General features: G+C 35.9%; 1 protein-coding gene across 8 annotated transcripts in view; it reads left to right on the top strand.

The window, feature by feature from the left end:
• Window positions 1-17,181, top strand: part of PROM1 (prominin 1) — a 151,894-nt gene that overhangs the window by 91,891 nt on the left and 42,822 nt on the right. For all 8 annotated transcript variants that reach the window (XM_056802448.1, XM_056802446.1, XM_056802445.1 and 5 more), the window contains 3 exons: window positions 9,578-9,698; window positions 11,948-12,011; window positions 14,067-14,156. In XM_056802448.1, coding sequence (XP_056658426.1) covers window positions 9,578-9,698; window positions 11,948-12,011; window positions 14,067-14,156 — 275 coding nt within the window. The remainder of the gene's footprint in view (window positions 1-9,577; window positions 9,699-11,947; window positions 12,012-14,066; window positions 14,157-17,181) is intronic.

The following is a 17,181-nucleotide window of genomic DNA, read 5'->3' as shown; positions in this document are numbered from 1 at the left end:
GTGGTAACACCAGATGCCTTACTGTCATTTCTTCCTCTGAAGTGTCCTTAGGAATGAACAGCTCCTGAAGCTGTGGGGGATCCAACCACCTCCCTAGCTATGAGAAAAAAAAATGTCAATTAAAGCCAAAATACTTGTCATCCCCAGCAAGGAGCCCTGAGCATTTCCTGTAAGCCATGGAATTCAGCTTCATTTGGAGACATATGGTAGAGTGTTGCTGATTCTGTAGATGTGTCCTTACTAATCAGCTGTAACTGAGAAAGTGTCATTCTGAAAAACCTAGAAATAGGTTGGCTTTCCCCAAATCTATTTTTTTAACATTTTGTTTTAGATAAATAACAGCTGATTGTTTCATTCCTGCTTAATATATTTGAGATAATTATGGGAGCATATTTTACTGGATATCTTTATAGTTAGATACATATCTACATATTAATATATGCATAAAATAATGACCCATTTATTTGCAAAAAGTTTGCTTTTATTTCCTATTTGGGACTTTTCTTCTCCTGGAATTCAAACCTATATTGGTCATATCTCATAGACATTCTTTCCTAAGTGGCTGAATTATTTACAACATATTTAAAATGTCAAAATATATAAAATTTATAAACCTGTTAAAGCCCTAAAACCAGAAATATGCTTGACTTCCATTCATGCAAATAATAGTGGCTAAATTTATCTTCCTTTTTTTTCTTTTGCTCTTGAGAACTCATTAGCATCAAACATTCAGAGGAATTTTCTTTTTTTTTTTTTGGTCCATAGGATTCTTTTATTATGGAACTTGAGTCTCAGCTGACTTATTAGCTATGATAGTTTTTCCCTGCTCTTTAACCTCCAGTCAGAATTCTTAACTGTTTGTTGTATACAGAATACTGTGCTTAGGGACAAAGGAAACACAGTCCCTCCCCGCCAAGTCCACAGTCTAGTAAAATATGAGAGGTACACAAATATTTAAGGCACTAAGTGCCTTTTTGAATAATTGATTGAGGAGATGAAGGAAGGCATCAGGAAGGGAGTAGAATTTTCCGGGTCTTTTAAAATGGTAGTAGAAAGTCTCTAATCAAGGATTGGAGTGAGAAAGGACAATTGGACAATTCAGGCTTAGAGAATGATGAGAACACAGACATGGAAGAGAGAAGGTGTAGGGGTATAGTTATAGCCAAGTGGCTTCATTTGGACAGAGAATAGGGTATAAAGAGGCAATGTTTGGTACTATGGGAAGAGTGCAACAATCAGAAGTACTGGGTTTGAATCTTGGTTTTTCTTTCCCCTTGCTTACCTGTGTGATCTTGGGAAAGTGATGTATTGGAGGCTTCAACTGTTAAATGAGTGAATTGGACTAGATGTGATTTTAAATAATGCATATAGTCACATAAATGTATGTATACACACTTATATGTATATATAACAACTACATGTCTGACATTTTACATAGCATTTCCGGGTTTGCAAAACCTTTTGTATATTTTATTTCATTGGATCTTTCATTGGATCCTTCTATGAAGGAAATACTACAGATATCCTCATTTTTGTCATTTAGTTTTTCAATCATGTCTGACTTTTTGTGATCCCATTTGGGGTTTTCTTGGCAAAAATACTAGGCTTGCCATTTCCTTTTCCAGCTCATTTTACATATGAGGAAACTGAGGTAAGCAGGGTTAAGTGACTTGCTTATGGTCACACAACTAGTAAGTGTCTTGAGGCCATATTTGAACTCAAAAAGATGGTTCTTCTTGACTCCAGAACCAGCACTTTATCCACCACACCACCTAGCTTCCCTTATTCCTATTTTATAAGTGAGCAAACAGAAGAAAATGTTTACAGTGATTTAGCCAGGGTTGATGGCACTGCTGCTAAGTGTCTGAGTCAGGATTCCTATCTTTGAATTCAGTGCTCCCTCCACTGCATCCCACCATCTCTCTAAAAATGTGAACTATAATCTATTCAAGCTTGACCTTTGAGGTCTTTCCCAATATTAATTCATCCCAACAGTCCCCTTTTGCTTCTTTTTTGTTTAGGTACAGGTTGGGGGACCCAGTACAAGTATTATGTGAATCCTTCCCTTTTGAATCCCACATAGTCCTCTTAAGAACTTATTCAAGTGTCCATTGACCAGGATTTAATCACTCCAGATTTTATAAGCAATACTAAAAGATGAGGACTAAAGGAAAAGCAAGATTTCTTCAGTGAAATTAGAAGATATCAACTAGAAAGGTGAAATGAACATCGACATGCAGAAAGAACATTCCAGATGTCCTGATGTTGTAAAGAAGGAAAATAGACACGCGGAATAGGGGATGATACAGAGTGAAGGAAACATCTTGGTGCAATTAAAAAAAATCCTCAAAGCTATGTACACATTGGGTCCCTCCTTCCACTCCCCTTCCAGCTGCCTTCTCCAAATAGCAGTTCTTTATGAATAAGGTCTATATTTTTTGTTTTGTTTTTAGTGTTGTTTTTTGAGTTTCATCTTTGTACCAATGGTGTACATCATAGTATTTGGTAAAATATATAGCAGGTATTTTCATAAGCACTAATTGAATCGAATGAGTATCAGATTCTGGTACTGTTGAGAAGAGAGAAATTATAAGAAAATACATGCAAAGGACAGAAGCTGGAAATGGGTCAGCTGTCAATCAAAGGAAAATTCCATGTGGAATGTGACCAGGAAACAGTTGGAGGCAAGAGCCAACTGCTGACTGTTTTGAGGTCTTTTGGCTGGTGGTGACTTGGAAGGAAGAAGCTGGATTTATCTCTGGGACTTGGGATAATCAAGTTGGAAGTGACCTGGCTGATTTGAAGGCAGAAGAAGAAGGACAATAGTCCATATCTCTCTCTCTGACTGACTCTGTTTCATGCTAGTGACTGAAATCCTCCATCTTTCATCTTTTCCTGTCTTCCCCAATAAACCCTTAATTGAGATAAAGAAGAGAAAGGAGTATTTCCTCTGAAACATCATAGCTCACCTTGAGTGACTTAGAAGGAGGCTGAAGAAGAAGGGGGAAGGGGAAACTGAAAGTAAGAAGAAGAGAGGAAGGGAGATTGGAAGAGGGGAGGAAGGGAGGTATTAAAGGGAGGAGGGTAGGCAAAAAGAAGATAACTACCTGATCTATTAGTTATCATTTATCCTTTAAATATACCCTCAAATATTATCTGTTACAGTACTGTGGGTTTTACTTCTAGTTCTGCAACTGATGAGCTTTCTAATTGTGGCCCCATCACTTACTTTTTCCTCTCTTGAGCCTCAGGTTCTTCATCTTTAAAATGAGGGGTTTGCAATAGATGATATCCAGATACTTTCCAATAACCAAAGGAGTGTAGTGCCAGAGCCAGCTGCACCTCAGCAATCAGCAAATGTTAAAAATCAGGGCTTGGTTTACTGTTTTGTTGATTGTCTAGACTTAAGAAAGTAATAGCAAAAATGTTAATGATGCAGATTAAATTTAAAAGTGTTCCATGAATAAACACACACACACACACACACACACACACACACACACACACACACACACACACACACACTTATGGAAAGCCTTCCTTCTCTTTTTTATGATCAAAACAAAAACCCAAAACTATGATCACTAAAATGGAAATTGTGCCACCTACCAATTCTGTGTAGTTTTGAGGAAAGTACCTTGTAAAAGTTAATATTACATATAATGTGATTACCTACTTCAGTTAATCAGGCTCACTGGACCTCAGTTTCTTTATATGTAAAATAAAAATGAGGGCAGTGTGATATAGCAAACATTGGGCTGAGATTGAAAGAAGGAAAACTTAGGTTCAGGTCCTAATACTTTTTAAAAAAGTTTTAATATTTCTTCTCCCAATTACATGGAAAAATAATTTTTAACATTCGTAAAAAAAAAATTTGAATTCCAGATTCTCTTCCTCCCTTCCACTCATCCTCTCTCACTTTCTCGCCCCTCCCCATACCTAAGCCAAGAAACAATCTGATATAGATTTAGGTCCTAATGTTTCCAATAAATATTGGCTGTGATCATGGGCAACCTCTTAGGGTCCTCAGCAACTCTCTAAGATCTCAAATTAAAGAAGAGTTGCCATTGGTGGATGGTATTTCTATACCATCATCACACTAATGAAAAACAAAGCTAACAAAATTTTAAAATAAAGAAAACCTGACAGCATAATCTTTAATAGCCCTTTTAATCCTAATAATAAAACATCAAGTCAATAATAATTGAGTCCTAATAATAATCCCAAACAATTGACTTTATACCACCTGAAGAAGTATTTCAGTGACTTGGTGTATTTTCAAAAACAATACTTCTTGACTTAACAGAGCTTTTATTTTTAAAAAGCTCAGAACTCTTAGCTCACTCCATTATCTGGTTCAAAAAGAGGATATTAAATACAAGTTCAGGGTCCTCTCCCACATTTGAAGGAAATTGATTGCTAATTTCATTGTGAGAATTCTGGTCCAATTTTCCTTTTCTTTTTCCTTTTCTTCCTTTTTTATAAAAATGAGCAGGTAGTAGGGAAGAAATATTTTACACTGGGGAATCTTCTATCTTGGCCTCTCTTTGTCTGAGCCCTTTCCCAGCTGCAGATGTCGAAAGAGCTAGAATTCCACCAGATTGGTATGGCTAACATCTGTTCATGTAATCTGTTTGGTCATCACTAGAAGGTACAATATCTACCCTTCTCTGAGTTGACTATTTAAACAGATGCGTTTGTCTTTATTCTAGAAAATGTCAAGTTCTTCCTCACTCTTCTCCCACCTCCTGTTTCCTTTTTATCGTTGAATTTTTACAAAGCTTTTCTTAAGGTGAAGAAAAACCAGATATTCCCTTGACTTGTCCAAATTACTAAGCTGAATGAGGTTTCCAGATCTTAGTAAAGAAAATGAATTTTGGTAATTTAATATCAGTGACATTTGAATCTTGATCCTTTTCAGACTGAGTTTATCCTTAAAAAAAAAAAAAAACCTTTCCTTCCATCTTAGAATTAATATTGCATATTGGTTCCAAGACAGAAGAATTGCAAGAGCTAGGCAATGAGGATTATGTGGATTGCCCATAGTCACACAACTAGGAAGCATCTGAATCCAGATTTGAACCCAGGACCTCCCATCTCTTGGTCTGGTTCTCAGTCTACTGAGCCCCTAGCTGCCCAGAAGTGAATTCATTCTTAAGAAAATGTAATTACTGATTCTGCTTTGGTAAATGTAAATCACCTAGGGCTAGAGAAACAGCAGCCCTAGAAAGTAAAAAAGCTTTTGTGAGCTTGGGTTCAAGGATTAGTCATTCTAATCACATAGATAGGTAGGTAGGTAAGAAAGTGGCACAGTGGATAAAGTGCTGGACCTGAAGTCAGGAAAACTTATCTTCCTGAGTTCTAATATGGCTTCAGATATTTACTAGCTATATTTGTTACTCAATCCTATTTCCTTCAGTTTCCTCATCTGTAAAATAAGCTGGAAGGAAATGGTAAATTTACTCTAGTATCTTTGCCAAGAAAACCCCAAATGATGTCATGAAGAGTCAGATATGACCAATTAAAAAAGAAAAAATAGATATCCATCTATATAGACAAATATCTCAATTTTTTGTTTGTATCCCCAGTGCTAAGAACGTAATGCTTAATAAAAACTTTAAAATATATTAATGAGTAAATACAGATATTTAGTTGTGGATATAAATATAATTATAGCTATCTCATATCATAAATATTTTATATCACCACATTAATCTGATACAGTTATATAGTGCCAACACACACACACACACATACACACACACACACACACACACACACACACACACACACACACACACACGTTTTAATCCAATAGGAGAGTGGTTTTCCCGTGTTATTTTTTCAAACCGCTTTGCTCCATGATTCATCAAACATCATTCTCACTCTTGTCAGACATGTGGGTTTCCTTATTTATTACCACATCATTCAGATCCTGAGATTGTGAAAAAAGTCCTCTTTTAAAGTGCTACACTTTAGCACTTTAAAATTTGGAGGTTTTCCTTATCAACAATGGCTAATTTGGGGAAACCAAATCAGACTCTAAATTCTTGCTTTCCTAGTGAACTGAAGCAAGTTTCCCAAAGTGAGGAATTCCTTTTAAGGAATGAAAGGCTCACTTTTGAGGTCTTTTTCAACACTGGGTCTTCTTTCCTAAGTACCGCATCAAGGATTTTGCAGAAACGAGAAATGAATTTTATGATTTTTTTCTTCTCTGATACCAAAATTAGTTGTTATAATTATCCAGAAGTTAGTTTCCTTCTGTATTCTTTCCATTGATATTATTCTAGCCATTGTGTATATGTTTCTGTTTATTTCACTGTAAATTACTAATATGTTAATTAATATTTTTGTGTCATGAACAACACCCCCTCCTCGACAACCTGGTAAAGCTCACAGACCTCTTTTCTAAGAAAAATTAAATTTAAAATTGATAATTAAAAACATTTAATTGTATAAAATTAAATACTTAAGAAATAGAAACTAATTATACTTAGCAAAACATTTTTTAAACCAACATCAGATTAAGAGCCCTTAGTTAGGAAGATGTTCTCATTTCTTTGTGGTTGTAATTTCTTGATGGATAATAATATTTCATTTCTTCATATGTGTATATATACATGTATATAGGTATGTATGTATACATGTAAACACATATACACACCTATATAAATAATAGAACATTGAGTTTGTTTCTAGTTCTTTGTTACCACAAAAGTAATGCTTTATAAATGTCACTCTTTTAAAAAGTTGAAGCTTAGGAGTATTAGCTGTACTTTTCTATGTACATTTGAAAAATTGATTTTCCTTGAAATGCTTGCATTTCAGAGAAGTAAAAAGTAGAGAGAGCAGCCTCTTCTGTCAAAACAACATTAAGTCTGGTTACCCTTGACAATAGCTTCTGATTCAAAGTAGTACAAAAGCCCTTCTGTCAAAGTGGGAAGAAAATAGATAATTATAAGCTTCTGATTTTAAAAAATAATTTGCTATTTAGTTAGTACAGTAAAATCCATTTGACAATATGAACAGAAAATCTAACATCTTTCTCTTGTTCACTTGATAAGTCACTGCCTTTGAATTATCCATTTGGCTTCATACCCACAGACATATTCAGAGTGATTCTGCTTATACCATTCAAGATACATATTTTAGTTACTGTAAATGTCTAAGTCTTTCATCTCCAGCTCTGTGTTACACTGTAAATTACTTGAAGGCAGGGATTACATCTTTGTGATGTTTTTCATCTCCAGTGCCTTACAAGTGGCTGGCACTTCAACAGGCTGATCGAGGTAGATGGTTCAAATAGAAATTTCATGATATCTTAAAATTTGATCTGAGATTAGCATCAATGGTGCTATTCACTTGTATGGTATCTATTTCACATTCTGTTGTTTTATCTTAATTGAATTCATTTGGAATCAGCAGGGACTTGTACATGTCTAGCACTCAATATGCAACAGCTGGGTTCCTTTTCTGATTGTTAGTCTTTATACTGTAGGAGTTAAAATGATTTCTTGAGAAAAAGGAATGAAGCAGCCCATGCCTTCCATATAAATGACTCCCCAAGAAGAGCCCATTACAAGAAATCCACTTTCCTCCCCTCCTCCACTCTAGATGCTAGGATCGCTCCCCAGTAACCCTTCTCTACCTCCCAATTCTTGGAGGTTTACTATGGGTCAAGTGGGAAATGTTTGGGGGTGAGGTTGACCTGAATCAAAAGAGAAACAGGTGGAAACAAAACTGGATTTGGAGCACCAACACCTTGGTTCATGTCCTAGCTTCACGAGAAAATCTCTAAGGGCTCTTCCATACCTAAAATCTGATCAAGAGTAAAGAGAAGGAAGGGCAATCTTCAGGGCTATTGTTAATCTCCTGCAATGGAGAAATCCCCATTCTAAGCCTGGAGCACAAGCAGACAAGAAGAATCAAGGATCCCAACATCACCAGCCATATAAGGGGGAATTGGGATTTTGCTCTTCCAAGCTGAGAATACAAAAGCATTTTTCCCCAATGGAAACAATACCAGATTATTTCCAGAACTTCAAATACTTTCTGGACAAAATACATCTTTGTCTGGCTTATTTAGAAACCTAATGACCATATAGAGCATTGTTGTTTTATTTTAATCGGGAAATCAACATTCAGAACAAAATATTTGCTAATTTTTGTAGCCCAATCCTTGTGTGAGGTGATAGATAATTCCTGTAAACTTAATGCAAATATCAGCAGTTACTTTTATCTTAAAAAAAAAAAAGGAAAATAGACAAATTTAGCTTTTGGCCTGGACACTTGCAAAACAAATTCTCACTAGTCATTTTTGAGCACCTCAAAGGGGGAGCACACCTTCAAACTGAATTCCACTGGGCAAGATTTCCATACTAAGACTATAGAAAAATGTGTCATGTATCATTGCTAGTTTTGTGAAATTGTATTTAGTTCCATATCTCCACCTAGTGGCTGAATGAACTTCTGGAATAAAAATGAACCCGTGAATTAAGGAGCAGTTGACATTTAAAAGATGTTTGAAATGTTTGCAAGCACATAGAATCATAGTTAGAACTGGCTTTGTCCAATATTATTATTTTTCAGAGATGAAGCCCATTGAAATTAAGTGACTTTTTAAAGGACACTAATATCAGAAGCAGGATTTGAATCTAGTTTCTCTGTCATTTCACTAAAAGACATTGAGTCATTGTGAAAATTAATGACCAAATACATTTACATCAATAAATTACTCTGGCCTAATTCATTGTTTTTCTGTTGTGTCTTACTCTGTGACCTTGTGGACCACAGCTTGGCAAAAATACTCAAATATTTGCCATTTTTTTCTCTGAGGAATAAAGGTGTACAGAGTCATGCAGAGCTACTAAGAGCCTCAGGCCAGATTTGAATTTAGGTCTCTGATTCCAGGTCCAGAGCTCTATCCATTGAATTACCTAGTTGCTTCAATATAAATATATTTATGTAATATATAAATATATGATAAATTACAAAAATTAAATTAAGTCAATTAAACAATATCTTGCAAACACATTTGATTCCTTTTTTAAAAAAAGAAAACACATTTGAGAATTTCATGGCGTGGGAACAACTTCCTTAAAAGATGTGGGTTAAGGTGATTTCTCATTTGATGAAATGAGACACAATTATCAGGCATCTACACAATGGGAAAGAAATAGTTTGAAGTGAGAAGGTGAAGGAAGATAATGCTCTCTGCCTTCAGAGAACATATGGTCTTGGGGGGGAATGTGTAGTTTGGGGCAGGATGTGGGGAGTTGGGGGGAGGTAAGAGGGAAAGGGGGGGAAAGGAGAGGGAAATGGCTTTCATGAGAGTATTCCATTTAATTCTCTGGACCACAGATCAGCAGTAGAAGTGCTGTGAACTCTGTTCCAGAAGCCTTGTAAAGGTTTACAGGAGGGTGGGGAGAAATCTGCCTCTTCTTTATGACTGTAGAAAGAGTGTGGGTCCCTGAAGAACCAGAATGACTGGACCATATTGACTGTTCCATGTCTGTTTCTGCCAGAGCATCCCCCACCATGCCAGTCAACATCTCTCCTTTCTTTCTTGTCTCTGCAGTCTTGGTGTTCTGTGTGCTTTTGTTGCAAACCAGCACCTCACGACTCAAGTTCGAGGAGCCCGGAGGCTATTAAACAGTAATTTTAAAGACATGAGAGCTCTGCTGACTGATACGCCAAGGGTAATAATATAATTTCTTAGTATAAGATGACGAAATCCTGCTTTCGAATGATTTTATAACTCTTTTGTGAGGGGAAATGGTGACTTTTTTTTAATTGTTTTATCTTAGAATTGATACTGTGTATTGGTTCCAAGGAAGAAGAGTAGTAAGGACTAGGCAATGAGGGTTAAGTGACTTGACCAGGGTCACATAGCTAGGAAGTGTTAGAGGCAAAATTTGAACCCAAGACCTCCCATCTCTAGGACTGGCTCTTCATCCACTGAGCCACTTGGATGCCCCTAGAAATAGTGACTTTAAAAGCGGGAGTTTGGTCTAATAGAAAGAGTACTAGATAGGAAATCAGAAAATCTTATTTTGAAAGCGAATTCTACCCATCTGTGTGACTGGACATATTTCTTAACCTCTCTGGGCCCCAGGTTGGCCATTTGTAAAATGGGAATAATAGTCATTGTAATTGCTCTACTTCATGGAGTGGTGAAGGAAACCGTGCTATCCAGTGTGTCCCCCAAATCTGGTGTCATTTCAAGCTTTTAATATCTTTGACCTGCACTAAGACTTCTGGGACATCCTGGGAAATGTGATTTGCTATTATGAGGAATCAAATTATTTGGTTCTTAGGGTAAGCTGTGCTTTAAGTAGGGTAGATGATGTCTTCTGTTGTTTCTGGCTTCTCTTACTCCTTTACAAGAAAGCCATCACAACAGAGTAAAGAATAATGCATATGTAACCCCTGAGGATGGGGCAGCTAGGTGGCAGAGTGGAATAGAGCCCCAGGTCTGGAGTCAGGAGGACCAGAGTTCAAATGTGACTTCAGATTCTTATTAGCTGGGAGGCCCTGGATAAGTCACTTAGCCTTGTGTTTCCTCATTTGTAAAATGAACTAGAGAAGGAAATGGCAAACCATTCTGGTATCCTTGCCAAGAAAATTCCAAATGGTGTCATGAAGAGGCAGATATGACTGAAACTACTAAATAACAACCTTAAGCCTTGGTTTTATCCTCTGTACAATGTGAGGCAGCATGGCATGGTAGGAAATATCCTAGATTTGAGAGTCACAGGAATTAGTAGGTTCAGCTCCCAGCTTTGTGACTTACCTACTTGGGGTCCCAACCTCTACCTCACCAGGCTTTGTGCTCCTAACTTGTAAAATGAGAATTTGGGGACTGGTCTTTGGGACTTTTTAGGTCCCAAATCCTGTTAACTAGTCCTCGCATTTGCACTTCCTGCCTCCCATACTCGCTGTGAGAAATGGGCTTTATAAATCAACTATGAAGCACTTTGAGTGATGAGCTGTAATGGTGATGTCTATGTAGGTGGTGGGGGCAGAGACAATAATAAAACTCTAGCCAGTGGTGTTGGATTGTCTCTGTTAGATTCCCCAATATCCTTGGTACCTGGAAAAATTCTGTCCAATGAGATTATTGCTCACTCAACATCCAAGACTGTCATGTTCTAACAGACAATGAATATTAAACCTTCCATTGGATTTTGAGAAGCTGTTTAATAGAGTCTAGATCTTGTTTGGAACAGAGGGCCAGAGGAGATGAATTTTATTTCTAGTTATTTTTATCTAATTTTCTTAATCCCGTTAATAAGAACTGCAATAATTTCTACTTACAATCCTCCTACTTGAACCATTTTTAAGATTCTTATATGATTTATTATAAAACTTTATCACTTAAAAAACTAAATGTAAAAAAACCCTAAATGCAAGTTAAACCTATCTACATTTCTTTCTCTTTTGCTAAAAGCATAGATACTGAGCAGAACTTCAAATCAGTCAATAAGCATTTATTTGGTCAGTTAGATAGCTCTGTGGATATAGATAGCATCAGTCCTGGAGTCAGGAGGACCTGGATTCAAATCTTGCTTTAGATGATTTTTTTAGCTGTGTGACCCTGAGTGAGTCACTTAATCCCATTTCCCTAGCCCCTACCCTTTTGTCTGTTTTGTCTTCAAATTGTTACTAAGATAGAAATAAGGGTATTTTTAAAATAAGGATTTATTAAGGACTTTCTGTGTGCCAGGTACTGGGCTAAGTAATGAGAATACAAAGACAAAATTGAAATGCTTGCCTTTATGGAGGTTACCTTATAATAGGAGAGACACCATGCATATGTAATAAATATATAAAATGAATACAAGGTAGTTTGGAAAAAATGTTTACTAATATGTAAGAGATATTTGTGCCATTTTGTTTGAATTTTTATGAGCAATGCTTAATCTTTTTCTATATTTTTTGTTTTTAGCAAATTGATTATCTATTGAACCAATATGATGCGCCAAAGAATAAAGCACTATTAGATCTCAATAGTAAGTAATTATAGCCATTTCATTTATTATTTTTTATAAGTCTGGAAAATATCTCATAAAGCATAGAAAGTTCAATCTAGTCCACATTATAATTATATACAACATAAGTCAATATTCCATTGACTCGCAAGTTCATAGTGGTTTTTCTTTCAATGATACAGTCCAAAACTATATATATATATAATTGTATATTTTATGCAACTTTCATCTTTTAAATTTGCTTCAGAGTAGTATCTGATCAGCGTGTTAGTCATCTTCTTAGTTTTGTGTGTGCATATGAGAGAAACACAGAGAGAGAGAGAATCAGAGGGAAGACAGAGAGAGAGAGAGAGAGAGAGAGAGAGAGAGAGAGAGAGAGAGAGAGATCAGAAACTCCCTTACCTAATCTCTACCTTTTATGCAACTTAATCTTAGAGAGTTGCCCAAAAGTAACTGAAAGGGTCTTGAATTCAGTTTGTACAAAGGGATAGGACTTGAACCCAAGACTTGGATTTGGACCCTAACTTCAAGGTTAACTCTCTCCATTTAGCCTTGCTGCCTCTATCCAAGTGATGCCAGTCAGGATGGGGTTGGACAGACAGGGGCTTATCTATGAAATAAAGGTTGAACTAGATCATCTCTGAAGCCCTTTCTGGTGCCAGTAGTCTGTGGTTCGAAGTTTGAGAGAGATAGCAAAGAGCTAGAGTTTATTCCAAGTGTAATCTGCATACCTTCTAATGTTCTTTCAAAGTCAATCAGTATAGTTTTGCCTTTTTAGTTTCTCTATAGTCATTGATAATGGTGTTTCATCACAGTGTGGTCAGTTCTTTCTGGAGCACTGGTGACTCCAAGATTGAGGGAGCCTTTACTGTTTTTGGTTTCTGGGTTGCTATTCCTGCCAAAGAAGAGAATATATAATGGGAGAAACTCTCTCAGTTTGTGTATTTTGGTGGTTCTGATACTTCCCTCTGAAAAGACTTTTGCATTAACATTTTTACGTTTAAAAATACATTAAATTGCATTAAAATCCATGGCATTAGAAAGCAAAAATATTTTTAAAAGTTGTGTTTTGTTTGCCCATCTGTGATTGAATATAGATGATTATGCAGCAAATTGTGGTAGACTTGGTTGTTAACTTGATGAAGCTGAACTGTGGCGGTCATAAATGTGTGAATACTCTTAAATCTCTATAGTTAGAGAATAATTTTGGAGAGAGCAAATATGAATTACTAGGAGGAAACAGTTATAATTTTTTAAAATAGAAATAACCATTTTAATATTTTAATTCATTTCACCCAGGATTTATTAAGATCTTACTATGTACAAGGCCCTGGGGTAGATCAACCTTCCAATATTTATATTTCACATACATATAATCAACTGATTGCCAACCAGACTTTTCAAGATAGAAGCCTCCTGACTGTCTTCAATGAATAGAAAAAGCCTCATTTGAAATTCACTCTCTTTGTAGATGAACAGTCACTTTGCAGAATCCTTTTAAAAAATAGTTTATTCCTATAAATTCCTATAATTTTTTAGATATCACAAATTCATGTGGGAAACCCATTCTACTAATGGAATCTCATTGACTTTGGTCAAGCTAATTCAAGCTATCACAGATCTTAAGTGAGTGGTTTCCAAATCCTGGAGATTTATTTATATATATATTTTCCTTCTCCCCAATTTTTTTTTCTCTTTTCTTTAATAGTATGATTTAGAACAATAGTTATTTATCTAAATTATGTATGTATGCATACATATATATGTATATAAATACTTGTGGTTGCCATTACACTTTAGATACATGCCAGAAACACACCTTTTCATGGCACCAGAGGCTGAAATCTTTCCAATTCAGTGTGTAGTAAAGAGGGACCAGGCATGTATTCTTTAATCATACCTGTGTTTACCTAAGGAAAAAACCTTAAGGCTCTTATTGGTCTAGAATCCAGCCTATTTCCCATTTAGGGTCTTAAGTAAAGGTCTCTTCAAGTGTGTCTGTCACAACCTCAATGGAATGAAAAGGAAATGCACAGAGCCTTTTCCTCATGGTCAGTTTGGTTCCTTTTATCGCAGATATTGGACCATTGCTGGGCGGCCGAGTTCGAAATCAATTAGGAAAACGTGTCCTTCCAGCGCTTGATGCAGTTCTAACTATGGCAGGAGGTAAGAACCATGTTGCGTTTTACTGCTAACTGAGTCTATTATACAAATGGCATGGTGAGTGGAGAGTGTTTAGTCTTTGGGATGCTTTCTACCAATATAGTCCCTCTTTCATAACCAGGTTTCCTGTATCCTGATGGGTGCAGTTAAGGCTATTTTGGGGGCCACAGGATAGGAGAAAACACATAACTTTAGGTAGAAATTTCATTTTGATACCATCAACAACTTAAAATAGTATATTAGCATCTTCCATATTTATTTAAAGTACAGTGAAGGAATAGAGAGCCAGGCATGGAGACGGGAGGTCCTAAGTTCCTATCTGGCTTCTGACACTTAACCCCCATTGCCTATCCCTTACCCCTTGGAACCGATATATAGTATTGATTATAAAACAGATGAAAAGAGTTAAAAAATTAAAATAAAAAAATTAAGTGCATTGAAGAGGAATTTTATAAGAGGTAGCTTCTACCATCTGCTTTAATCTCTAGGTGTTCCATTATTTCAGTCATGTCTAAATCTCAGTAACCCCATTTGGGGTTTTCTTGGCAAAGATACTAGAGTGGTTTGACATTTCCTCATTTTGCAGATGAGGAAACTAAGATGAAAGGGTTAACTGATCACACAGCTAGTAAATGTTTTGAGGCTGGATTGGAACTCCCAAAGATTAGTCTTCTTAACTCCAGATCTTGAAGCACTCTAGCCACCTGCATACTTAGCTAATATTTATAGAAATAAATAAGCATTTATAGAAATGTCATTCAATATTGCTTTTCAAACTTTCTATTAATTTTGCTCTTAGAGGATTATGTTTTTCTTTTTTGATCTGGCCTGAGGATTTTGTTCGTGTTGAGAATGCCTGTTATAAATACTTTTTCCTTTGCTATAAATCCTGTGAAGATTGGATTTAGCTATCTCCTGATTGTAACAATGAAGGTACTTAGCTCTTAATTTAAGTCACAACCCTAAAATTATCCTTACAATCCTAGATCTTCAGTTAGAAAGGATTTTGGAGACCATCTACGGTGACCTCCTTTTACAGATGAGGAAATTGAGATTTAGGCTAGTAAAATGATAGACTGGAAACTGCTAGTAATCTGTAATCTTAAGGGAGCTCCCTGGGATGCAATCAGATGGGAAAGAACTTGCCCATGATCCCAGAGCTAGTACATGCCAGAAACTGGATTTATAACCTCCTTTTCTTGACTCCAAAATTCTCTCTCTCTCCACGATGCCACCTTACCTCTTATACTATTTATAACATCATTACATATAATGTGATGAATATAAATAACATACTATTCATAGCAAATACCTTAGGCATTCTCCTAAAGTGATAAATCAATGTAATGGTTAAAACCAGAATCATTTTTATATTCTTGGGACTTAATATTTAGAAGAATCCTATTCAAAGTCTTTTTTATTAAATTAATATTATGAAAATTTTCATTTTAATTAATTAATAATTCCATGATTCATATTAAATTATTTATTTACATCCTTTTGTCGCTGTAGAGTCACCCATTAGCTTCTGTATTTAGGTTTGGATTTTCCTATATAAGCTTATTTCAATTATGTGGAGATGCTTTTCATATCATAGGCTTTGGGAATATTATTTATTGAGCTAATAATTCCTGAGCCCCCACCTCAGTTCGTGCAGACCCCTGTGCCATGGGCTGGGAGAGATAGATACAGAGGTCAGACAAGTGGGTCTCTGCCCTTATGAAGCGTATAGACTAGTAGGGGGAAAATAAGAAACACACACAGATCATCATACATACACGATACATGTATGAGAGACACCTGAAATATGCTCTGCTAGGTCTGTGAGGGAAGGTCGTTAGAAAGGTTTAATGAAAGGAATAGCATTTAAATAAAGCTCTAAAAGATTCATAGACATTCAGCAGGGGAAGATTAGAAGAAAGGGCATTCTGGGCTTCTGGGTTTTAGGTGAATGCTGTTGAATTGATGAGCTTTTGGACAAATCAAAGGAAAATTAGACTTTTCAAAAATATTTTCAAATCCATCCCTTAGCAAGATTGGGTAAATCATGTAACTGCACTACACAGTAATCAATCCCCAGTGAAATTAGGGGATTGAAAAAGATCTCTAATGTCTCTTATGATTTCACATATATGAGAAAGTAAGCTAAGTGGTACAATGGGTAGAGTTCTGACCCTGGAGTCAAGTGAGTTTAAATCTGGTCTTAGATACTTACTATCTGTGTGACTTTATACAAGTCACTCTACCCTGTTTGCCTCAGTTTCTTATCTATAAAATGAGTTGGAGAAGGAAATGATAAACCACTTCAGTATCTTTGCCAAGAAGATCCCAAATAGGTTATGAAGGAGCTGGATGTAACTGAAATGCCTGAATAACAAATGAGAATTTAAAAGTTTCACTTTTAAAAATATGACTCTTAAATTTATAGACTCTCAGGCTTCAAGAAGGGTAAATTGCTTCCTGAGATTCGTTTCTATCAATGAGATGGCAATGCTCATACATTCAATCTCTGTTTTGTGCTTTGAAAAAAGAGTTGTGCTATTGCCTCCATATTAAAACCATAAAATAAATCTCTGATTAAAATTTATTCTTTGACTTTTCAGTCTATTCAAAGTAGTTAAACTCTTCTGCTAGAAAATAATTAAAATTTGAGAAAGTGTTGGAATCAGAAACTGGGTTCCAATCTTCCCTTGGCCAACTTAGCTATATGACTTTGGGAAAGTCACTTAATCTCTCTTGGACCTCATTTTGTCATCTATACAAAGTCTGCAAGCACAGTTTACCAATAGCAGAAAGTAATATTTTTAAGGGTTGGTTGGCTCCTTAGTTTTATTGACCTTAATGTCTTAGAAACATTTGCCCCTTATACAAATTAGAATTAAATGAGATTAAAATCAGGACAAAAGTGTTTGTTTTTGTTTTTCCAGAGAAGGTATTTTTTTCCTATGCCATTTTCCTTTTCTTCAATCAATCGGCATCATTGATTGATAGGCACTAGCACAGGTACTAGGAATACAAAGACAAGCTG

This window comes from Monodelphis domestica, chromosome 6, assembly GCF_027887165.1.
Source record: "Monodelphis domestica isolate mMonDom1 chromosome 6, mMonDom1.pri, whole genome shotgun sequence".
Classification (NCBI taxonomy): domain Eukaryota; kingdom Metazoa; phylum Chordata; class Mammalia; order Didelphimorphia; family Didelphidae; genus Monodelphis; species Monodelphis domestica.
Note: the sequence above shows the minus strand (reverse complement) of the source record. Positions and strands in the feature narration are given on the sequence as shown.